At 47.9% G+C, this 24,648-nt stretch overlaps 2 protein-coding genes across 6 annotated transcripts; both read right to left on the bottom strand.

Annotated features, from left to right (window-relative positions):
• Nucleotides 1-711: 711 nt before the first annotated feature.
• On the bottom strand, nucleotides 712-12,126 carry CCNL2 (cyclin L2). 5 transcript variants are annotated; one of them, XR_013482571.1, is made up of 12 exons: nucleotides 11,770-12,126; nucleotides 9,730-9,804; nucleotides 9,307-9,416; nucleotides 8,365-8,485; nucleotides 7,160-7,224; nucleotides 4,323-4,422; nucleotides 3,893-3,997; nucleotides 3,640-3,781; nucleotides 2,453-2,570; nucleotides 2,267-2,359; nucleotides 1,491-2,120; nucleotides 712-1,455 (listed from the first exon to the last, which is right to left on the bottom strand). XR_013482571.1 is itself a non-coding variant. In XM_020976298.2 (11 exons), the coding sequence occupies exons 1-11, from the start codon at nucleotides 12,109-12,111 to the stop codon at nucleotides 1,766-1,768; spliced, it is 1,626 nt and encodes a 541-aa protein (XP_020831957.1). In that variant the 5' UTR covers nucleotides 12,112-12,126; the 3' UTR covers nucleotides 712-1,765. The 5 variants fall into 5 exon arrangements, 4 of the variants coding, with proteins under 4 accessions (XP_020831957.1, XP_020831967.1, XP_020831962.1 ...); XM_020976298.2 differs by having other exon boundaries at nucleotides 712-2,120; XM_020976308.2 differs by lacking the exons at nucleotides 7,160-7,224; nucleotides 8,365-8,485; nucleotides 9,307-9,416; nucleotides 9,730-9,804; nucleotides 11,770-12,126 and adding an exon at nucleotides 4,950-6,423 and having other exon boundaries at nucleotides 712-2,120.
• Nucleotides 12,127-16,989: 4,863 nt separating this feature from the next.
• MRPL20 (mitochondrial ribosomal protein L20) lies at nucleotides 16,990-23,604 on the bottom strand. Its single transcript, XM_020976285.2, has 4 exons — nucleotides 23,438-23,604; nucleotides 20,190-20,300; nucleotides 19,530-19,607; nucleotides 16,990-17,473 (listed from the first exon to the last, which is right to left on the bottom strand). The coding sequence occupies exons 1-4, from the start codon at nucleotides 23,522-23,524 to the stop codon at nucleotides 17,300-17,302; spliced, it is 450 nt and encodes a 149-aa protein (XP_020831944.1). The 5' UTR covers nucleotides 23,525-23,604; the 3' UTR covers nucleotides 16,990-17,299.
• Nucleotides 23,605-24,648: the final 1,044 nt, after the last annotated feature.

Raw genomic sequence — 24,648 nt, 5'->3', positions numbered from 1 at the left:
TCCTCTCAGCCAATCACGAATCACACCTTCCTGTATGCGTTACAGCGGGCGCCAAAGTGCGCTTTGCCCACCCAGCTGCTCATCTCTCCTGGTGCCTTTATTCCTACTGGGGCAAGACCGGAAAAGGCCAGCCTTTCAAGGGCTCTTGCTGGGACAGCCTGAGGGTTTTGCCAGTACTGAGGCAGGCCCAGGTGTTGACTGGCTCAGTCAGCAGGCCCAGGATGACATCCTGCCAGACAAAACCTGGAGCCAGCTGCTCTGCTGGTACTGCAGCCCCCGGCACCCTTCTTCCCAAGAAGAAGACGAACTGGGGCCTCTTTTCTGCCAGCTGCCGTGTGCAGATATTCTTCATGAATCTTCAAAGCCCTTGGACCCAAAGCTATAAATTCTGCGCTTGTGCCCACTTTCCTGGCTGTCCCAAATCAGTGACCCCAGGAGCTTGCATCCCCCGAATGCCTGTTACTTTAGCTGGACGAAGCTGCCCCAAAGAATCCCCCCCCTCCCGTTTTCCCAAGTACTTGTGAGCTTGCACAGCAGATAGCTGACCTTTGTCCTGGCCTGGTGGGAGCTCACGCTGAGTGAGGGCCAGCAATGCCTCTGGTGAGCGCCCCCACCCCAAACTCTTCAAATCCATTCAGAAAGCTACATCCCCCCCCTCCTTTCTGCCCCAAGTTGGCCTGCTTCCCCAGAGAAGGACACACACAGAGGAGCTAAATACAAAATCAAATACTTTAATGAAATCAGGGAGCAGGGAAAGAAACAGCTCAGATATACCACTAAAACTGATACCGCTGGCTGTGTACTCATCGTTTCTTACATCTTCTGTTTTAACAAGCAAGCAGAATGACAAACTACGAATTCTTCAAAGTTTCAAATATCCTGAGTAGAGAGGTGTGTTTTTTTTAAACCACATAAAATGCATATATATGAAACTTCTCTATTCATGAGCTGGTGTCCTGCACTCAGCATTGCACAGATAAAAATAGACTACTTTCAATACACAGATCTAAATACTTCACATTTTTAAATCAGAATTCTCTACACAAGTTTTAAGTCGACAGAATTCAAGTTCTGAATTTTCAGTATAGTAGCTTTAACTTGTATTAAACACATGTTTATTTACAATGTGGATAAAGTGTAAGGGTACCTAGTAAGGCCATATTACCATATTGTACTGTTAAACACTGCAAAATATATACACAAGTACAACCTAATATAGGCAGAAGTTCTAAAAATCACTTTTCTTGGTTTAACGTAATTGAGTTTCAGGATGGGGAAGAAAAACGACAGCTTGTAGTTAGCACCAAGCTACACCAACAGTTTAATTAAATAAACATTTGAGCTTTCTTCCAGCTCTATCCAGAAGGGCCCTTCAGAGTCGGAGTGGAACGAGGAAGAGCTCCGCTCTCCATGTCGGTAGAAGAGGCCGTGTCCGCCCATCCGTCTGTTCTAGGACTGACACTGGTTACGGGGATGGACCCAGTGCCAACTTCCAAGGACAGGCCCGGATGCCCAACCAGACAGCTGTTGGGGGAACCAAGCTGTCTACCTGATTCTACCTTCAGTCTCATTACCATGTCCATTAAATGACCATTTCCCTTTAAATTCATACTTAATAAGCTGAGGAACGAATAAAGCAGAGATGATGGTCAAGTCAGTCCAGACACCAACTTACCCAGGCTACGGGAAAGAAGGGAGCTGAGGCCCTGCCCTGTCTGCATCCAAAGGGAGAAGGAACCACACCTGCTGATGCCTGGTCCAGGCCTCATCTCCTGTGCCTGCTGTGTCCAGGGGGTTCTCGCTCATAGCGATGGCCAGTTCGCTCATAAGACCGAGAACGCTCCCGCCTCTGATCCCTGTAGTAATGACTCTTCTTCTTGTATTTCCCAGAGTTATCTGAGCGTTCCCTGGATCGGCTTCTAGAACGTGATGAGCTCCGGCTTCGAGACTTCCGGGGTTTCTGGGCTGCATACTTATAGTCCTTTGATTTTTTATAGTTCCTGATCTTGGAGCCCTTGTAAGAACCACCATGGTTGGCCTGTCTTGGGGGAGAATCACTGCGGCTCCTAGAGCGGCTCTGGGACTTTGAACCACTGGACGTCGAACAGCTTTCACTTTTTCTACAGAAAAACAGCCCCAATGAAATATTTACACCATGAAACCTACTTCCCTGAGAGACCCAAAGCTCACCCACCCTCCTGGCTCTACACTAGACGAACCACCTGACAGAAGGCCAAAGGGAGGCCGAGAAACAAGCTGCATGTACCTCCTCTTTGGAGAAGCGGATCTGGACTGTGACCGCGAGTAGCTGTGATCTCGGCTTCCGCTGCGACTCCGACTTTCTCTGCCTTTCGGCAATCTGTGAAAGGAAAGGTCTCATTAGGCAGAACTGAAGCATCAGCCACCCAAGGGGTTAAGAGAATGCCCCACCCTGGCAGAAGGCAGGCCTCACCCATTCACTGGACTGTTGGATTTGGCCCTCTTGGCGCCCTCCATTTTTCTTTTGGCGTTCTTCATTGCTTGCACAGAAAGCGGGGAAGGTTTATTCCCTTTGCTTTCTTTGGGGGATTCTAAAAAGACAAATGTAAGAAATTCCATGAAATGCCAACAATAAAGGATTCAGAGAGAACTTTAATACAAAAGCTGAAGCTCTATTACTCTCCTTTCCCTACCCACACTGAGGTAATCATCATGCTTGTGAATGGAGCTGTCCTTCCTAATGTCAAAGGAAGCAGGGAAGAGCTGAGGGGCAAACCTGGGAGGCAGAGGGCAGGAAGGGGCACTGGCATTCCAAGACACAAAACACGGCACATGGGCCTCAACAGAGAACATCACTTGGTCAACCCTGTGTCTCCACCACACGAAAGTCTCCAAAAGGTGACTCTGTGAAAAGAACTGAATGCCTCTCCTCCAGGGCCCCATCTCCCCTGGACTTGGTGACTGTCCCTCACACAGCTTTCCACAGGATTCCTGAAGCTGACATCTGACAAGGGGTTCCCTCTAGCCTCAAGGATCAAAGACAAATCTGGGGTGACGTTGAAAGCTCTGTTCATAAGCATGCTGTGATCCGCCTTTCTAGGCTGGTTACACAAGGCTGCTTTGGTACTTCTGCCACTCTCCCCCCCCCCCCACACACACAGCTGCCCTTTTCAAAATTCAGTTCAAGCCTCACATCCTACATGGAAACACTCTCCTGGGCAGGCTCACCACATGTGGATAGAATGTAAGCGCCCCGAGGGCAGGACTTGTTCATTTTTCTCTCCATAATTCTGCCTAATGCTTGGGACCTCAGAAATGCTTACTCAATTCTGGCTGATCAGTCACCCCTCTTATAATCAAAGGGCTGACTGGATAGATCACTACAATTTCAATGTACCAGGAACTTCAGAAAGATGGAAGAAGACAGTCTTCAGAAAGCAGCATCTGGCCCCAGAGGAGGCTCTAACTTTTGTGAGTCACAGCATCCTTCTCAGAATGCTTTTAGATGCATAAAATATACAGGATTACAGAAGGAAACCGAAGACACTGCCACACCACAGTTATCAGAAAACCCAAAGGAAGAAGCCTCCCTACGAGGCCACATGCCCAGCAGAACCCCACACACATACACACAAAAATCAAACCTGGCCAAAGACTCACCTATTTTAGGAACAGGAGAAAAGCCTGATGTGCTGTCTAAAACGGGAGTCCCGTCAGCAAGCAGGCCTTTAGCTTGGGCTTTTGCCTCTTCAAGAGCATGTTTTTTCTTTTCAACTTCACTTTCTAAATATGTCAGATCAACCTACAAAAATAGCAACAGACCAAATAAAGAGGCAAGAAATAAAAGTACAACGGTCAAACATAATTAAGGGGGGAAATACCAAAGCAAAAATAGTAGAAAAATAAAATCAACCTTTTTCCGAGTATAGAGCAACAAAATTTTTAAGCAGATTTCTTGGATCTCTTCCTCAGATGCCCCAAACAACAGAAACCAATGAGGACGATTAGGAAGAGGAATCTAGAAAAAGGAACAACACCATCAACATTCACATCCAGTGCCAGACATTATAAAATGAATGAAGACATCGGACGGTTGGTATTTTGTTTACAAAAACCAAGAATTACCTTAGTAAAAGTATTTTTTTCATTATTTTTAGAAATCCCATTATAAACTTAAATGCAGCCAACTGTCCACTGATCTCCAAAACTACAAGTTCAGGAAAGTCAACTAACCAAATTTTAATTCACCTATCTGAATAAAATGTCATGCAAAACAAGCTCATCTCCTGGGAACCACCACCCTTTCAACCACCCATTTCACACAAGGTAAGTCAAATACTGACCTCTAATGTCCTTGCAGCAAGATAGATGCAAGCGCAGGCAATGCTTTCTGGCTGGAACCTCACAAAGACATCTGTGCGAAGGCTATCATTCATATAGTTCCTAAAAGTCAAACACAAAAGAACTGCAACTCCCCAAGGCATTTCTGAGTATGTCTGCATTCACTATAACTCACTCCATTTCTAAGCATTCTACCTCTAAATCTGAGGGCTAGACAGTCCTGTAAATCTCAAGAGTTAATGGAGGATCATTAGAATAGCTTCTTCTGGACACAGGGAAGAAGGGGAGGGACAGTAAAAAAAAATTTTTTTTAAAAGCTGACTTTGTCAGATAATACTGTTATGAAAGAGAACCAATTTTAACTTTACTTTTTCCTGCTAAGACTACTGGCCTGCTCTCATGCAAAAGCACAACGCTTTGGAAAGACAACATCTACCATAGCGGTTAAAAGTATTCGATTAAAGGAATTTATGCTCAATCTCCGTAGTGCAGAGAAGCATGCAAACTCAAGCCAACAGCTGAGCACTGGTCCCTTCTGGAGTTCTTCTGAGTTTAGCCATCCTCTTCCCTGCAGTTCCTTTGCATCAGAAAAATGTTTGGGTTTTTTTGGTTTGTTTTTGTTTTTCAACCTGTCCATTTCCCATGACGGACTGATTCACAGCATCCGGAACAGAATCCATTCTGATGGGACAAACGCCCTTGTGCGTAATCCGGATATATGGGAACATCATGCAGAGGAAGGCTCAATACCCAAAGGGAAATCCTCTTCGCTGCTGGTTTATCAAAGAATCGTTTCCAAACTGTCCCATTTCAACAAGGAGTCTTAAAATGAACATTCACAACATCAGACAATGGCAATAAAATACTGCAAGTTTCACAGTCAGTAAGCACATTTCAAAACTATATTGCAATTTAAAAGTTATTAATCAAAATACAAAAGGTTTGTATCTAAACAGAATGTAAAATATTAATTCACTACATTTTCAACATATTCCTTCAGAGAAAGGCACTTAAAATTTAATAGGCTAAAATCAGAACTTGGGCATCTGGCTGTAGATCAAGTATGGCAAAAGATAAGGGTTGATCCTGGGAGAACAAAACTTTTTTTTTTTAAGTTATGATTGACAACTCCAAAGAGTTTTCAAAGTATAGCCACGGATTCCCCTTGTGTTCAACCAGGGGTCGTAGGCCAGACCATCATACTGTGGTCTCTATCCTATCTCTCCCTGAAGCCCAGGGCAGCATTAAGCACATACTGCCCACCCACAAGCTGCTGAGAATTACATTAAGCTGTTAAAACTGTAAATGAAGAAGGCACTCTACCTGGCTACAAAAGGTGTTGCTCTAAGCATCAATAAACAACAACAAAAAAGTCACCCTTAGACTCTGGGAAACCCCGCACTACAAGGTAACTGGACATTTGTTGGGCAGGAGGAGCTACTACTTTTTTTGGCCAGTAAACAGGTCATTTTAAACATTTTAGCCACAGTGATTTTCTTCTTTAATAAAACAGCCATCAACAATAAATGTGCCCAATTCACTTTCCTTAAAATAACAGTCCTAAAATACAGAACAATTAAGATCCTTTAAAAAGAATACTTGTACTTATTGCTGTACTTGAAATTTACAATGTTTAAGTAAGTATATCAAAGTTTAAAGGTGTGTACCTTTTACTAGACCATAGGCTTGTTGCTGAAAAAGCGCAACTAGAGAATTTTTAGCAACATATGTCTGAGCCAAGACAAACTGGACCACAGGCTACTATCAACCAATCTGTCACACTTTTGAACCCCATTCCCTCCCACCCCCTACAGTTTTGCAAAGAAAAAGCTAGCACACCTTTAACATACAGGTACAGCAGTTTTAAAGTGACAAAATTTAAGTTAAGACAGTTATAAAATCTAATAAGTACAATCATCAAAGCACAACAAAAAAATGAACAAGAAAAAAAAGTCAAAGATAACCACAAGAAGCAGTCGGCCAGTTACTATACTATCGTATATACCACCTGTCTAGAGCCAGCCTTCTCTGGAGAGCCTGCATTGGATTGACTGAAGACGGCAGCTATCCCTGCACCAAAGCGCTTGGACAGCAGAGGAGAAGTCTTAGTCACTTACCCTCAGAGGCTACCCTTTGATTAAAAGAGTACAGAAAAGAAAAGTCAAAATAGGTTCTCCATCAAACAAGTAATAGCACCAGACAGTTCAGTCAGCAGAAATATGACCCTTAATAGATTTAACTCCATGAAAAAAAAAAACACAAAAACACAAAAAACCCACACACACTAAACCGTCAAATCAAAATTTGCTTCAAGAATACACATTACTAAAATCAACGCCTGGAATTTTAGGAAATTCTTCCGTCCCTCTCCTTCCTCCCACAGGGATTTAATAAAGAAGCAGATGGAAAAGGTTTTGCAACAGATGTTAAGCTTCTACCCTAGGTCTATTTTAGTGTGTCTGACATCCCCGTACTATGTCCAGTGCTCCAAGTCAATGGGTGACAGGGGTCTCTAGCACAGGGAGGGTTACTAAGTACTTCCTTATGTACTTTGCCCAAAGGAAAGACCAGCTGAACCCTCTCACTTCAGAGGAAGGGAAAGCAATGGAGGATAGGGAGGAAACAGGGGAGGAGGATATACACTACCTTACCATTAAGACAGTGCCTGAAATTTTAAGAAGCTGATCGAAATCTACACAGCAGACTGGGGCACTTCAGACAACTGTGGAGCCCACAACCAAAGTCATGGGATAGACTACCCACTGCCCAAAGTGCCTCAAACCAACATATTTCTGCCACTGCCCTTGCTGGTCTCTTAAAACAAAAAAAATCAACTTACCATGAGGTCTGGACCAGGTGTTGATTACGCTCACATTCTAACACCTGAAGGTACATAACGATTATCTGGAAGATACGGGTCATTCAGTTATTACCAAGAATCTTTAGATCCAAGAATTCAGTTTATAGGGATAACCATGCAGCAAATGAGGTCATCATGCTAAATTTCCAAGGAGCGGCCTCATGACGGTCTATTCTGACAGGCAGACCCAACTGCTGGATGCTGAGCATTTGCTGAATGATACACATTCCCTGTTGTGCAATGCACCAGGATGCTGGAGACGGGCTATAGCTGCACCCTGCTAAACAGGCCTCAACTCCACACGAGGCAGTTCTCATCTCATCTCTGCTCTCAACTCAACTTCCACTGTGAGATTACCTTGTCCTACATATCTCGGTTGCTATTTTGCTCAGTAAAAGCCAAGAGGCAATTTTCAAAAATCTAAAACTAGCAGATCTAGGTAAAAACACCACAATTATCAACGTTAAATTTCCAATCTGAGCCATGTTTAATCACAGTCCAGTTAACAGCACAGGAAGGAAAAATGCCTCTCACTGCTGGGGATACTAGAATACTCAAGTGCATGAGCTCCTGGAATTGACATAATCAGATTTACTTCACTGTGAGAGTAAAGTGCTGGGGTTGGGGGGGGGGGGTGCAGCTAGGTGGTTCAGTGGATAGAGCACAGGCCCTGGAGTCAGGAGGACCTGAGTTCAAATCCAGCCTCAGACACTTTACACTTACTAGCTGTGTAACCCTGGGCAAGTCACAACCCCATTGCCTTGCCCCGCCCCCCCCCAAAAAACAGAAAAGAAAGAAAGAAAAGGGCTCTTGGAGCTCCGGCAATTCAAGGTGGGAGAAAGATGGAGCATTACCAAATCAGTTTTATGAAGTCAGCAGCAGTGAGAACAAATGAGGATAAACAAAAATGCTACTAAGCCCACACAAGCTAGTGTACATTTTTGCCGCAGAGCCGTCTATTCGGCAACCTTTAGAAATCCAGTAGGTTTACTATGTCATTGACAGAAACTGGACAAACAAATCAGACAGCCCCAAGTGTGTCTTCATTCACTGGTGAAGAGCGGACAAACGTGATTTTTTATTTCTTAGCTAAAATGGCAGAAACTGGGCCATGAGTGCTGATGCATGTTCAATCTAATGGGAGCACGTTTTTCAAGAATGACCTTATAAGTGAACATACCAACCTTATGAGGGTGCTTTACATGGACACAGAACCCCAACTCCTTCAAAACTCTTCTCTCAGCCTTTATAATTTGGTTCTTCAAATTAACATAATCCTGATCCAAGAGCAAAGGTACCGGTTTCCTACAATAAATTGCCCAGTCAAACGGAAAAATTAAAACCACCATTGTACATATCTATAAGAGATGGCATTATGTATGTATACTGAAAACATCGTACCTAGGATAGTGCCAGATTCAGCTCCTTTCCCCTAAGAACATGAACAACTCTTCTTCATCCCACATCTTTAACCTACTAACTGATTCTCACTGGTTTTCCTCTTCCCTGCATACACCAACAACTCAGGTTCTAATTGCAATAGTTTGGGCACCCAGGCACTGAGAAATGCTGGCTGATCTGACTTGTGCATGAGAACTTCTGAAAGGTGCAGTGAAAGGAAGACCAATAATTTTCATTCACCTAGAGATTACAAAGTACTTAGCTAAGAACATCAGACTATCTTTTCAACTAGTCAAAAGGTATAGTTCACCAAAAGCCAAAGGAGATGACAAAGGAAATGATAATCAATAGGTATAGTTGAGTTTAACAATAACAACCCACAGGAGGATCTGAGTTCAAATCCAGCCTCATGCACTTGATACTTTCTTAGCCCTGTGACCCTGGGCAAGTCACTTAATCCCAACTGCCCCCCACCCCCAACCCAGACTCACTAATTATTGCTCAGCAGAGCCAAAGTATCTTATCTGGGTTCATTCCCTGCTCTGCCACACAGGACCAGTGTGACCTTGTGAAAAAGCCCCTTAAGCTCTAGGGGCCTACATTTCCACATCAGTAAAAAAAGGCAGATTGGGACATAAGACCCCAGATGACCTCTCAAAGTCCCTATGATCCTAATTAAACTAGGGTTCTTCCGAATATACTCAAAAAACATGAACAATACTTACTTTTTCTCCCTCAAATGCCGAAGTCGATGAAACACATTAATTACGTCCCTTATCCGTCTTGGAGCTTCTTCTATTTTGGAGGCCAGATGAACACAGGCCATTGATACATGCTGAAATATAAGTATTGCAACATACTGATGTTTTGCTCAAATCTGGAACTGTGATCGCCTCCATCAGCTTAAGGAGGGCTAATGAGAGAAAATGGCAGGTAAATACAAGTACCAGAACAACCTGTACGATAAGCAGCGCTTTACAACTTACAGAGCTTATCAAACATAACGAAGCAAAAATAATCTACTGAGAATACCTTGTTTTTGTAATTAGGACAAAGAGCAAACGTGTTGTCGATTAAGCTTCATATGCTAAAATCTTATGAATTCAGCTTGAAATAGAAATGAGGAAAGGGGGAAAATTCCTACTTACCTCCATGGAATGCTTCACAAAGGATTTGGTATAAAAGAACCGCTGAAACAACACCTGCCCTGTAGCCATGGCCACCTAGAAAGGGAAAAAGAATTCAACAGTATGTTTTTAAAAGTACTGTTCAGGATTTGCCAGAATCATCTCAATCAGTAAAAAGAAAAACAAGATGGGGCAGCTAGGTGGCACAGTGGATAGAGCACTGGCCCTTAAGTCAGGAGGACCTGAGTTCAAATCTGGATTCAGACCAAACACTTGACACTTACTAGCTGTGTGACCCTGGGCAAGTCACTTAACCCCAGTTGCCAAAAAAAATACTAGACAGTGGGTATTCAAGAGGTTAAACTTAAAGCTTTTCCTGTCAGTGGTGAGTGATCCACTCATACTTCCCAAAATTAGAAAACAGCTGCCTTAAAACCAAGAAAAAAATCAGTCCATTTCAAAACATGAAGACAAAGAAACAATCCTCCTCCCCACCATGGACATACTTTTTAAAACATTAAATAAGTAGAACTGGCTGGAGCTGCCTCACATGCTTCCCATACAACAAAGCCCTATTTCCAAGGGCCTAAGAGTGACAGGCCCTGCCAATTAAACCCAGCAAATAGGGAGCAGGGGTGAGTAAGAAAAGGAGAGCAACAAGTTGGGAGGGGGGAGGTGGCAAAGGAGGAAGACACTTGAGCAATCCTCCATGAGTCCACTTGCACAATACTGGGCAGCTGAGGCTAGCTGGGGAAAACCCATTATTATTCAAGAGTACAGACTGTTTTTAGTTTTGTTTTCCTATCTCCAGAGCATCTGGCATGGCAGGCCCCATACTGCCCAGGAAGTCATCTATACAGGCCACACTGTTCTTGGAAAAGGGCCCTCCCTCTACCAATATCTCTTAGAATCTCAATCTAACCATCATAAGATGGTTTCTCTATCTGTTGTGGTTGCTTTCAAATGGAAAGATTTTCTCCAGATCTTAAAAAAATCAGCCAGCAGAATACAAGACTCTAGTCTATCACCAGGGTCTCCTAAAAAGCTATCATATTTGCATAGCCGTTACTTAAAAAGCCTTCTTTCCAGAAGAGAAACCACAGCCTGCCCACAGTCCCCTTCCCTCTGTCCATGGGGCTGGGCCACACACCCCGGTGTCCCTCCTTTCACCCAGTCCTCCCCATTTGCTTTTTGTTTTGGGTTTGGGGTTGTTGGGGTTTTTTTGAGCCCTCCTGAAAAAAACCCTCTCTTTCAACTCTTTTTTTTTTCCTTCGGGTGCGCTGTCAAGTTTCTCAGTGCCTTCATTAAGCGTTCCCCTCTTTTGTGAGGGGAGGGGAGCTGTTTCTGGCGTTCTAGGTTCAGAGCTCTGGAGCCTAAGACCATCGAGAGGAAACAAGCCCAGAAACATTAGATGACTTAAGATTAGAGGAACACAGACTTTTGGGCTGGTAGGGACTTCCAACCAAGCTTTCATTTTTACACAAAAGGAAACTGAGGCAGAGAATGTTTAAATGATACAGTATCAAAGGTATACGGAAGGGGGTCTCAAATACATCGAGTCCATTCGTCTCACACAAAAAACAATCTCAGAAAGGATTAGGCCACTTATGCCCACAGTCCGGGGCCAAATACTCATTTCGCACAGGAGGAAACTGAGGCCCCGGAGATCGGGGTCCGCTGTACGCCCCCCTCCTCCCCGCATAAAGAAGCCGCCGCCCTGCTAGGGGCTGTCGTCTGTAACGAGACCGGGGTTTTCCCGAATCAGCCCCACCACGGCGCTCTGGAGGAACGGCCACCCGCGGCCCCACGCCCGGCTTTGTCCCGGGCGGCTCCTGGAACAAAGGACCAGGCTGGGCCGCCTCTGTCCCCTCCCCCCACAGGCCTGCCGGGCTCGCGCCTGCGCACTAGCGGCCGGGCGCGGCGGCGGTTACCTCAGCCTCGCGGCCTCCCCCTCCCTTTCCTTCCCCTACGGCTCCCTCGCCCCCCCCGCCCCCGCCCCAGAGTGGCCTCCTCCCCTCCCCTCCCCCCCCCCGGGCCTGGCCGGCCGGGCCCCCTACGGACCTGCGGCAGGCGCAGCAGGATGCCGGCCGCCTGGATAAGCTCGCAACCCACAACGCGCAGGCCGGTCTCGGTGTCGGGGTCCAGGCCGCTCGACATGGAAGGCGTGAAGCGCAGCTTGTCGTCGGGCAGCAGGCAGTTCTCCAGCGTGATGAGCACGCCCGAGTACAGCCGGTCCCCGATCAGCACGCCCGGGCCCGAGCCGCCCGAGCCCGCCGACGCCGCTCCGCCGGCCCCGCCGCCCGAACCCGAGCCGGCCGCCGACGCCGCTCCGCCGGCCCCCGAACCCGCCGCGGCCGCCGCCACAGCCGGGGCTCCCGCAGCTGCCGCTGCCGCCGCCGCCATCTTGGGTCTTCTTCGTGCTTCTGGCCCCCGCCCGGCGGCGCCTCCCTGCGCCCGCCCGCCCCCGAGGACTCCATTGGCCGCCGCCGCTCGGCCTCCGCCGCCGCTGCGCGCCGCGATTGGCTGCGGCACGCGTCACTCGGACCGCTCTCTCTGACTCACGGACCGGGAATTCGGCGCGGGCGGGGGAAGAGGGGCACGTTACCCAGCGCGCATTGCGGCGCCTCCGCCTACGGCTCTCTCTCCTCCACCTCCCGTCTCCCAGAATGCCCCACGAGGGCAGCTTGTGTCTCTCAAAGCTTTAGCGCTCCATCCTCTTGCTGGACTCAGAGCTGGAGAAAGCGTCGTGCCCAAGACCTTTGTCCTCTCCCTACCTGGGATGAGATCAGAGACATGACAGGTCACACTGCCAAGAGTGCCGGATGTAGAAGGGCTGCTCTGAAACCAGCCTTGGCACCTAACGCTAGTAACTTAATCTCTGAGCCTCAATTTCTTCTTCTGCAAATTGGGCATCATAACAGCACATGCCTCAGCGGTCTTCTGAAAATCGACACACGCTTCATAATATCAACAACGATAGTATTTATAGAGCGCTTTGGCGTTTGCAAAGCACCCTAGCCAGTCTGAGCCAATAAGCACTAATTAAACACCTACCACATCCCTATTGTTGTGCTGAAGCTAGAGTACAAAGATGAAAAACAGTCCTGTCCCCCGCCCTCAGGGAGCTCACAGTCTAATGAAAGCAACTACGTACAGACAAAAACATATCCTCACAACAACTCTAGGAGGGAGGCGATATGCTTATCCCCATTTTACAGTTGAGAGCACTGAGGCAGAAAGCAGTTGAGTGAGTTGCTCAGGCTCACACAGTTAGTAGAGTGGTGAGGCAAAATTTGAACTCAGATTTTCCTGACTGCAGATCCAGGAGTGCCTGGCAACTTATTAAGCAGATGCCATGTGCCAGGCACTGAGGGCACCGCCATCCAAACTGATCGGGAGTTCTTAACCCTGAGGTCTGTGGGTTTGGTTTTGTTTTTTTTTTCCCAAACATTTTGGTGACTATTTCAATATAATTGGCTTCCATTGTAACCAATATATTTAATTTTTATTAAAAAATACGATTCTGAGAAGGGGAGATCCACAGACATCACCAAACCACCAAAAGGGTCCGCCACAAACAGAAGTTAAGAAGCCCGTGCTAGCCACGAAGCATCAGGTCTCTTCCAGCTCGACCCTTCTTCACCCAGGCTCAAAAATCCCCGGATTCGTCCTGGGCTCTGTCCTCCCTACGGCCCCACAGTAGGCCAGTCTCCTGTGGATCCCCCTCCGGGCACTGTCTCCCTGCCTCCAGTCCCTCCCATCTCCGGTGTACTCGGCTGCATTAAAGCCCAGGTCTGACCCCGTCAATCCTCTGTGCATGAAATTCCCATGAGATGACATATGTAAATATGAGCTACTGGTGTCTATGGCGTAAAATACAAGAAGGGGTAATTCCACGCACTGCCCCAAATGAAGCGGAATTGCCGGAGATGGGAAAACTCACTGCCCCAGGGGATGTGTGTAAGCGGGTGCGCTGATGTGTGCCTGCTCCCTCCGCTGTGGGAAACATTAGGAAATTAACAAGAGAAGTCCATAAGTTACTCATCATATTCCTCGTCCCACTGTTTGTTACCAATAGAAATTTTTAAGGATACAGTCTACAGTGACCAAGCTGCACTTTTGAAAGATCCATTAATGCCTTTTGTTTTTATCTCACAATCACACTGAAAGGACCTCCCTCACTTCCTCTGAATTGCGCAGTCCTCAGTAGGGAAGGGAATGAACATGCATTATTTATTTAAAAGCCAGGCACTGTGGCTTTTAAAAGAGGCGACTGACAAACGTTACATGATTTGATCCTCACAATAACCCTAGAAGGTAGGTGCTATCTATCTATCTACCTATATACACACATACATGTATATACACATATCTATTATATATATATATATATATATGTATAAAGTGATGTCCCACTTTATAGATGAGGAAACTGAGTGATTTGCCCACAGTCACACAGCTTGTTAAGTGTCCAGGGCTGGATTTGAAAACATTGAAGCAAAACACTGGGCTCTTGGTTGTGTTTATGAGATACAGAGACTTTGGGGCAAGCATCCAGTCGAAGAGAGAGGCCAAAGGAACCGAGGTCATTTCTGATGGCGGAGTCCAGAGATGGAGCAAGCTTCCGGGGGGAACATACATTACCTTAAAGATTCACCTTTACTGCTTTGCATGACTACACGTGGATAACCTGTATCGAACTGCTTGCTTTCTCAGTGAGGAGGAGGTGGGGAGGAAGGAAGGGAAAGCATTTGGAACTCAAAGTTGCTTTTACATGTAACTAGGAAAAATTTTTAAAATAAATATTTTAAAATGTAAAAAAGGGTTCACCTTTATATACACCTTTCCATTTGAGCCTCATAACCACTGGAGGCGGGGGGGGGCACTATTATTATCTCTATTTTGCAGATGGGGAAACTGAGGCTTATCAGTACATCCTAGAGACAAGTCTGGAAAGAATGTGTAGACCAGAGAAGTCTTAATTTTTCTAGAGAAACAGAAGAGGTTCGGATTCTGCATCCACACCTGTAAGAAATAATAGGTCCGGACAGATATGGGCTGACTTGGAGGGATAATGGACAGACAGAGCTAAAAGGGTCACACATGCCTTGACCACAGCTCCATCGAGGGCAACAAAGCTTCAATCACTGACAATGGAGGGTGCTGGTACTAGTCGATCATTTAGAGTGAAAGCATACATTGTTCTTCTCCTTAGACAAAGGGCAAGCCGCCAGTATGAGATCGCAGAGATGCAGGCAGACTTCTGGCCGTTTCATTGTTTGGGTGGGTTGTCCTTTTCTGGTAGGGGGTGGGGGGGGATGTCTAATGGTGAATTTCTTGTAAGACAAATTTAGTCTAAGCAAAATTTATCAATTAGAAACTTAATGGCACATGGTAAGTACTTGATAAATGCTCATTGTCTTGACTGCACACAGCAAACACTCAAGAAATACTTGCTGAATCGAATTCATGAAGCTGGGAGAGCTTTCACAGGACACTAGACTGACATCCACAGCTGGATCTCAGAGGTTATCTAAGGCTAAACCCCTCATTTTACAGATGAGGAAACTGAAACCCAGCAGTCGTGACTTTTCTGTGATCACACAGTAAGAATTGGAATCAGGATTTGAACCCAGAGTTCTGCTAGGTCCAGAGTCGATGACTCTCTAGGGAACATGATCATACATTTATAAACTCCAAATTATTTAGAATCTAAGGGGGAAATATAGTTTATCAAATACTTAAATGGTTCACGAAGGTAAGCACTCTGACGGCAGGGAGTTTTGTCTTATTTCTCGCGCTATGTGTGTACAGTGGCTGCCATGGAGTAGGCATCCGGTATGTGCTTGTTGCTGTGAACTGAATAATTGAATAATTTCATTCCTGCTAGGTGGCACAATGGATAGAGCTCTGGCTTTGGGAGTCAGGAGAACCTGGGTTCAAATCTGACCTTAGACACTTGATACTTACTAGCTATGTGAACCTGGGAAAGTCACTTAACCCCAACTGCCTCACCAAAAAGCAAAAAACTAATCATTTCATTTCTGAATTCCTTTCAGCTCTCCTTTTTTCCATGCCTGTGCTTGCCAAGTTTTGTTTTTATTTTCATATTTTAAAATATTGTCATAGGCAGGGTGCCATTCTGATTGCATGCAACCTGGATTCCTCTAAGATAGGGGGTTGGGTGGGACCTTCCCACTTTGTGGTTTTTAAGCAGCCCTAGAATGTACTGTCAGTAACAGGCCCGGTTCTTCTGGAGGCACCGCAGCCTAACCCACTTGAACTTAGCCAGGCTGATGTGGTGTGTCAGCTAAGAGACATATATGTGAAATCCATCCCTCTCAGCTTGTAGGACTCCAACCTTCCTGGTTAGGGAGGACCAGAGAGAGCTCCAGACTCCAACCCGCCCAGGCTCGAGAACCTAAGATCACAAAGATGCATGATGTCTCCTAGACCACAGCATGCTGTTCTAGGCCCCTAGATAGGGACAAAGAAATGGCACAGAAAACAACAAAAAAAAATTGTGTAAGGCGTGCTCCCACCTCAGCATTCCCTTTGCCTTGGGCTCAGACCTCTCCTGACAGTCCAGATCAAGGCCTCCCCAGAGCCCAGCTTATGGGGGCTCCTTCTATCTGACCCTGACATGCACCGAGGTCCCTTCCCAACTATGAAATTCTGTGCACAAGCTCCTTGGTGAGGAGAGATGGCACTGAATTTGGAATCAGAGGGCTGGGGTTCAAATCTCAGACACTCACCTGATGTGGGATGCTGGGCCAGTCACTTCCCGGGGGGGGGGGAGCTTGGTTTCCCCATTTGTAAAATGAGTGGATTAAACAAAAAGAGCTTGTGAGGAAGCATCTCCAGCTCCCTGCCCCCAGCACCTTAATCCCATCTACTCTCTCTCTCTATGCCTGTTTTTTCACAGGTTGTCTCCACTTTTTTTCCCCCAGGTTTTCTTTGTATCTCCAGTAGTTAGCACAATGTCTGCCTGGCTCATCTTTAGCAATTAATGAAAGCTTCTTGCCCGGCTTTTTATGCCACAGGACTATAGAAGGACTTTCAGATATCCCCCCAAGTCTAACCCCTCGTACAGATGAGGAAGCTGGGGCTCAAGAGAGGAAGTGACTGGCTCCAGGTAATATACTGACAGCAGAGCCGAGGCCTAGAAACCAGCCTTGTGACCTCCACTTTCCTAACGATGGTTTGCTGATGCCCCAAGAAAACCTTAATACCAAATAACTGGTTGGAATGCCAGAGAAATGATCCACAACGATGAGCAACTCTTTGTTATAAAAGCTTTATTTTATAATCTCTTCCAGAACACATTTGAAAGTCTGCCCTCGCTTAAAAGAAAACATGATGAATGAATCCTTTCGGGACCCCCATCCTCCCACCTGGTAAAAGCCCAGCTACCTCTCCTCTCTGTCAAGCCCCTGAAATGTGAAAAGACACAATTACGAAGGAACCTGAAAAGCTTGGAGAAGCTCTTCGATGGCTCATCTTTGTTATCAGGGTAGGTGAGAATCACCCCCAGTCCTTCCTTGGGCAAAGCGCCCGGGTGGCGGCAGCGGCGGCGGCAGCTCCATTGACTTTACTGATGACGCACCACCCGGGAAAAGATCCCCGGCGGCTCCTTCTCCTCCCCCAGAGCAGCTGCCAGGCCTTCTTCTTTCCTCCGCTTGGCCAAAGCAGCCAAAGACTTAAAAGTCTTGGGTTCATAAATAGCCAGGTCAGCAAGGACTTTCCTGTTGAGCTCCACCTGACACTGGGGAGAAAAGAAGTGACGTCACACAACGACACCACCAAAGCAGAGACTCTCCAAGCTGGATGGTGTGGAAGGCCCCGAGTGAAGGGGACACACACCGCCACCTCTTCTGGACCACTCCCACTGTGAAGATGTTTCCATACACTAAACCCAAAACGGCTCCTTGGAGCTTTTCCACCTCAGTGGAACATAGTAGGTTCTTAATGTTTATCGATTGATTGCACCTATTATTCTAGCTTCTGGGGCCAAGCAGAACGAAGCAATGTTATCCCCCTCTGATTAAGCTTCCTTTCCCTCCAGACCCAAAACGCTCCAAGTTGCTTCAAGCAATCCTCAAACCCCCACAGTCCCCGGCCTCCAGCTCCCTCACTGCAGGATCCATTCCTGTTGGTCAATGCCCTTGATGAAATCGTTAGCCTAGAAAGAGAACAACATGCCAGCAGGGCACAGGAGAACTGGCACACCTCCCTTCTCCTGTCTGAGTTGGGCCACGAGGGACACACGTAGCTGAAGGCCTCACATGCTTACACCCTTCAGTTACAGGTGACTCAGACCTGTTCAGAAAGGTCCACACAGAAGGTGAAGGAGCCTCTTTGCTGATTTCCCTCGGGAGGCTCCAGGTTTTAGTTGGAAGATTCCTCCCCTAGCCACTGCAAGGAGAGGCTGTCTTGTCCCCAGGGACTTCTCTACCAAGAAGGACAGCTGGCCTGGGAGCATCCTATCTCCTCCAGCTCCAGGCAGCGTAATAAGGATTAATTACTGCTCCCTGAAGCCCATGGAGTGCTTGAGCATTAGTATTATTACTGATAGCAGTGAGCATGTAACACACAGCTTTAAGTTCTACAGAGCACTATACATACATGACCTTGTCTGCCCCTCATAACTATCCAGGGAGTCGATACAATGGGTAGTATTAGCTTAACTTTACAGAAAAGGAAACTGAGGGGGGAGCTGGCCGGCTTGCCTGTAGGCACAGGAGCTTGGGTCTTCCTGACAGCCAGTGCAGTCCTTGAGCTGCCCTACCAGATGACCTCAATGTCCGTCGAGCACCCAGCCTGGAGGCACCTCGTGAATGCTGGGCCTTGTGTCCTATTTATGCTTCACTGCCCCTTTGGCAGCCTGATGCTCTGAACCGAACACCGAGTCCTCTCCCTGACCAGCCGACCGGCTCCCACGAGGGGACCCAGCCCCATGTGGATGGATGGGACTGACACAAGGCACCATGTGTGGGGCGGTGAAGGAGAGAGCCCAACTGAACGCGCTCTGGGAAAACAGAAACAAACACTACTCCAAGGTGGGGGACTGCAGGCCGAATTTTTACAGAGACAATGAGGCAGAGAGGGGATATGAGGTGCCCAGCACCCCAGCTGATGGGAGAAGCAGGGAACAAAACCCATGGGTGCTGAAGCCCCCAGTCTAGCAGCTGTGAGAGGGTGGCCTCAGCTTCCTGCCAAGGAAAACTGTAAAGTCTGATCTAACCCAGACCCGAGCAAGAGGTCCTTTTGGGGGAGCCTGGCTGAGCTGAACACTGACCTCATTTTTGGAAGCACAAGCCTGGGAGGGGACAACCTTAGCTCCTTCAACGTACACATCTTACTGAATTCCTCCCCCACCTCCCATTAAACCACTTCCTCCTGAAACTACCATTTTTAAAAGTCAACAAAAATGACAATCTGACCTTTCCTCTTACTACAGGACTAGGCAGGCCCCAGCCCACCACACCATGTACCATGTTTTCCATTTCTGAGATGCTCCTTTGGGGATTTTGGGGAAAGGAACAAAGGGGCAGTGAAGCATAAATGGGACACAAGGCCCAGCATTCTCTACATCCAACCTCCCACCCTCCAGCCAAACAAATTCCAACATTCAGGAACAGAAAATGGATTGCAATGGTGATATGTGAGTTGCTAAAGTAGAATTACTGTGAACTGTGAGACACCAGCAGCTCTGTATAATATGCCAGCAGGGCACAGGAGGACTGGCACACCTCCCTTCTCCTGTTTGAGCTGGGCCTCAAATGATCTTCTACCTAATCACAACAAGCACTGTAACATACCTTGATTAAATTGCTGATAAATGCCGGATACTTCAAGCCGTGTTCCTGGGAAGCAGCTGTAATTCGATTAATCCAAAGCTGAAATCAGAACATACAGAAATGAATTCATTCCAGACTGAACCAAAAAAGACGCTAACTTTGGTTCTGATCGATGGGCTGCTTTGGCACCCGTCTCCTCTTTTACCAACATCTGCCTGCATAAACACCAGGGAGATGAGGACGCCTTGCTCAGACTGACCCAGCTCCACAGGGCCACGGGCCTCAGACACAACAGGATGTGCTCATCCCCTCCGGTTCAGCTGTCCTTTCCACTGGGTTAAAATGATCTTATCTGTGCAGCTGCATCCATCTGAGCAAGTGAGGCGGGGGTGGTTTAAATGGTCTAAACTAAAACAAATGCTGTCATACCATCTCACTACAGTCACTACCAGCACTAAGAGGCTTCAGCACATCAGGGTCTAGGAATCATGAAGGCCTGAGTTCAAGTCCCACCTGGGACAGAAGAGAAATAACTGCAGGATCTCAGGGCAAGTCCCTTTACCCCTGCCCACACAACGGGGGGAGGTTCGTCACCAGGTCCAGTCCCAACAAAATGTGCAGGGAATAAAGGAGGAGGTGGGCCCATCTCCGCTCCCTCTAGATCCCCCCAGATGGACTCACCATTCTCATGTTCTTCTTCTTCAATCTCCTGGCATTGGTACACTTCACAAAGGCTCTGTTCACAGCCCTGACAGCCAATCTGTAACAGCGATTCTTCCTTCCCCGAAAGTGCTAAGTTAGAAAGAGGACATGTCGATCATGGCAGCAAAGACTGATGAGGCCCCCGTTCAAGAGGCAGCAGCCTTCACAGTTGCTGAGCAACGCCTGGAAGGGAACCCCATGGGGCTCAGAGGACCCCGCAGCCAGGCTGGGACGATGCTGCCCTCTCTGCCTATAGGCGGCTCAGGCACCGATGATGAGATCGATGATGCAACAATTGCAGAGGGGTGGAGGCGGGGGATGGGTGCACAAGCCCTGGGACTGGGAAGGTCTAGCCACATTGTTCCCACACATTTAGACTCAGTCATGAGCTTGTCCATAGCCCTCTACTGACACTGATTTAAAAGAAGTTATTATTGACACTTTTTGTTTTCACATAATAGTCATTTCTAGATATGCCCTTTCCTTTTCTCCATCCCCTGCCAGCAAACTATACCCAAACCACATCACAAATATAAACAAATCAATAAAGATGTGGGTAGTCTGACAATGGTGAGAGCATTCGGCCCTGGAAGTACCCAGCCTCTTTGTTGAGGGAGGAGGGAAGGGGGGGGAGAGAGGGAGAGAGAGAGAGAGAGAGAGAGAGAGAGAGAGAGAGAGAGAGAGAGAGAGAGAGAGAGAGAGAGAAAGAAAGGGTAGATTGTTTTCATTATCATTCTAGACCATCATCTCAGGGGGGTGGTCTTTGAAAGAGTTCAAAGGGACCCTGGAACACACCCCACCCCAAATGCCCAGTGGAGGGAGGGGCTCCTCAGCATAAGCAGAAGGATGATAAGGAGAATTATGTGGCTGAGCTGGGTGACATGGGGGAGGGAGTAGAATTACAAAGATGAAACAGGCTAGCAGGGAGAAAAGAGTCCGACTAGAGAATAAGGGAGAACCCAGCTGGGGCCGGAAGAGGGGGGCACATGACAGAGAAGGGTAGTGGTAGCAGACGAGCCAAGAGCCAAGCAGATGGTAGGGAGCTGAAGAGATTGAGGGGGAGGGAAAGACAGGCAGAGAGGACCCAGGGGGTGGGAGCAGAGGGGCGGGATCAAGGGGGGCAGAACAGGGGAGGGGGGCAAGGGAAAAGGGCCCAGAGGAGGCACTTAGGGAAGACAGAGGGGAGAAGGAATGGAATGGAAAGAGGACTGAAATAAGGTGCCAGATCTTGCCCTTTCTATCCTCTGAGCACATCTTGTCTGGGTCCCCTCCTCTCCCTTCCCTCCTCCATTCAGACCTCTTCTCATAGTCTGCTAAAGGGTTTCTCTACCTCAGTCTGTCCCCACTCCAGTCCATCCTCCTGAGAGAGTCATTTTTCTAAAGGGGCAGGACTGACGGTGTCACCCACTGTGTGAGGAGGCACGGGAGTAAGGAAGACCTGAGTTTAAACCTGTCTTTCACTTTCTAGCTGTGTGACCCCAGGCAAGTCACTTTACCTGTCTGCCTCAGTTTCTTCAACCGTAAAAATGGGGATTAAAAATCCCCAGGTTGCTATGAGGATCAGATGAGCTTGTTAGCAGAAGGCCTGATGAACAGAAGGTGCTTAATAAATGTTCACCACAGCCTTCCCGGCCCCATGGGCTCCAGGGGCTCCCTGTGTCTCCAGGATGAAACATAAAATGCTGTTTCACTTTCAAACCCTTCCCCATCCAGGCCCTTCCTGTTTCCTGTCTGGACCCCGATGATGGCTACACACTGGCCTCATCTGGGCTCACCTCTCAGATGACCCTCCACCTATTCTGTACAGATCTCGTAAGCACAGATAATAACAGAATGTAAGGGCCTCGAAGGCATCGACCAGGTTCTTCTTCCTTTTCTTTGAGCCCCCCAGAGCTTAGCCCAGCACAAGGCACAGTGGGCACTTCACAAATGCTCCTCCTTCCCCAAATCTTCACCCTGATGTTCTCCTCTCCCCCTCCCTGATTCAAGACTCATCACATTGGTTTTGTCACAGATGTCCTCCTCTGGGGGTGGGGGTTGGGGTGTAACCTTGTTTGTACTTGTATTTTGTATGCTCCTATTTATTTAGTTAGATGCTGTCCACCCCATCAGAATGGAAGCTCTAGAAGGGGGAAGGCGCTATTTATCTCTTTCTTTGTATCCTCAGGCTTCTATCGGTGCCCAAAAACGAATAATAATAGCTAACTAGGAGGGAAGGACTATTATTAGCCCCATTTTGTGCATAGGGAAACTGAGGCAAACAGGTGAAGTGACTTGCCCAGGGTCATACAGCTAGTACCCTTAGTACAGCAGTCCTTAACCTGGAGTATCTCAATTTCAAAAATTAAATATTTTATAATTGTATTTAAACAGAATTGGTTTCCTCTGTAATCCATTTTAATTTATACGTTAAAACTTTCATTATCCATCTCCATAAACTTCATCAGACTGCTGAGTTCATGACACACAAAAGGTTAAGAACCTCAAATAAATCATTAGACGCATTTGTTAAGCACCTACTATGTGCCAGGCACCCTGAGCGCTTTTTTTAAAAACAGATATTATCTCATTTAATCTTCACAACACAGCTGGGAGACAGTGCTCCTATGATCTCCATTTTACAGTTGGGGAAACTGAGGCAAACAGGGGTTGGGGGGGGTGTTTGTTTTAAAGTGATGTGCCCAGAAGCTGCTAAGCTAAGAGGGCCAAGCCTGGAGTCAGGAAGACTCATCTTCCTGATTCAAATCCGACCTCAGACACTTCCTAGCTGTATGACACTGGGCAAGGCACTTCACCCTGTTGGCCTCTGTTTCCTCATCTGTAAAATGCGCTGGAGAAGGAAATGGAAAACCACTCCGGTATCTCTGCCAACAAAACCCCAAATGGGGTCACAGGAAGACTGAGGCCACGGGGGGAGGGGTCTCAGAAGAGGAGAGGGGGGAGCCATGAAGGAGGACGAGGAGGGGGAGGGGAGGAAGCTCAGGGGCTGGGGGGGAGGAGCGGAGCCATGGAGAAGGGGCGGGGCCTGAGAGGGGGAGGAGGAGCTGGGGAGAAAGGAGGAGGGGCCTGAGGGGGAGGAGGGGCTAGGGGGAGAAAGGAGGAGGGGCCTGAGAGGGAAGAGGAGGGGCTAGGGGGGATAAAGGAGGAGGGACCTGAGGGGCGGGGGGAGGAGGGGAGAAGCCCCGGAGAGGGAGGCGGGGAAGGGGCCCCGGGGCCCGGGCGCTCACCCGGGCGTACTGCAGCAAGTCGTGGACCCGCCAGTAGCGGTCGGTGAGGCGGGCGCGCACCCTCAGCGGCGCCGTGAGCAGCACCATGGCTCCCTGGCTATTCGGGGCGGCGAGAGGCCCGGGTGGCGGAGGCCACGCAAAAGACGCCGGAAGCGGCTGCGCCTCGAACGCTTCCGGGGGCGGCTCCGCCTCCAGCCGGGTACTTCCGGGGCACGGGGCGGAGTCCGCAGCCTCGGCTCCTCCTTCCCTCCCCTCCCCCTCCGAGCTGGGGAAGGACTGACTATCAGGACGGACTGACTATCAGGAAGGCCTGAGTTCAAATGTAGCCTTCCCATGTTTCCTAGCTGTGTGACCCTGGGCAAGTCACTACCCCTCTGGCTGCCTCAGTTTCCTCATTTGCAACATAGAGATAATAATAGCCTCCCACGGTGGTTGTGAGAATCAAATGAGATGATAATTTGTCAAAGTCAGCTTTTAAGAGCTCCTGATTTAGAAGGTAGATAAGAGAACCAACCATGATAAGCAGTATTAGGTGAAAAGTCTCAGGAGGAGGAAGAACATTTGCAGGAAATGGTATCAGCTGGCTTGAACGCCATCCGGGGCCATGGAGATGGCTTTAAAGGATGAGTGGGCAGGCGAGGTGTGGGTGGGAAGGCAGCCCCAGTCTAGGCACAGTGGTGGGAGAGCTCAGGACACATACCATCCATCATTTCTGGATGCTCTTGCAAAACGTTGGCCCTTGGCAAGCACAGCTTGACTTGAATGCGTGCGTGCTTTTATCTGCACAGGGGTATTCCACACCTTAAAAGAAAGGCTTTACCATTGTGGCAGGGGAAAAAATGAGGAAATTCACCCCCACCCTCATTCTCCCCATCCCCCACCCGCAGTCTGCTCCGGATGAGCAGGTCCCTGGCATAGCCTTTCCGCCTAGGGCTTCTGCCTTTGAGAACTCAGAGATGTTAGAAAAGGGCTTCAAACAGCTGTATCCTTGCAATAGGTCACATTCCTGCAGGAAACTGCTCAATCCAGCCCGACTCTGAGCTGCACAATCTGGCAGTCGTTTCTCAGCTCAGCTCTTCCTTGACGTCTTTGTAGCGAATGACGCTATCGAACACCCCTTTCTCCTGGATACTTTCTTACTTTGACGTTTAGGATACTGTTTTCTCCTGAGGCTCCTGGGGAACAATCTGTGGGGTTGGGGGTCCTCCTTC

The sequence above is a fragment of the Phascolarctos cinereus genome, unplaced genomic scaffold (assembly GCF_003287225.1).
Source record: "Phascolarctos cinereus isolate Bilbo 61053 unplaced genomic scaffold, phaCin_HiC Scaffold_726;HRSCAF=1367, whole genome shotgun sequence".
In the NCBI taxonomy this organism is placed as follows: domain Eukaryota; kingdom Metazoa; phylum Chordata; class Mammalia; order Diprotodontia; family Phascolarctidae; genus Phascolarctos; species Phascolarctos cinereus.
Note: the sequence above shows the minus strand (reverse complement) of the source record. Positions and strands in the feature narration are given on the sequence as shown.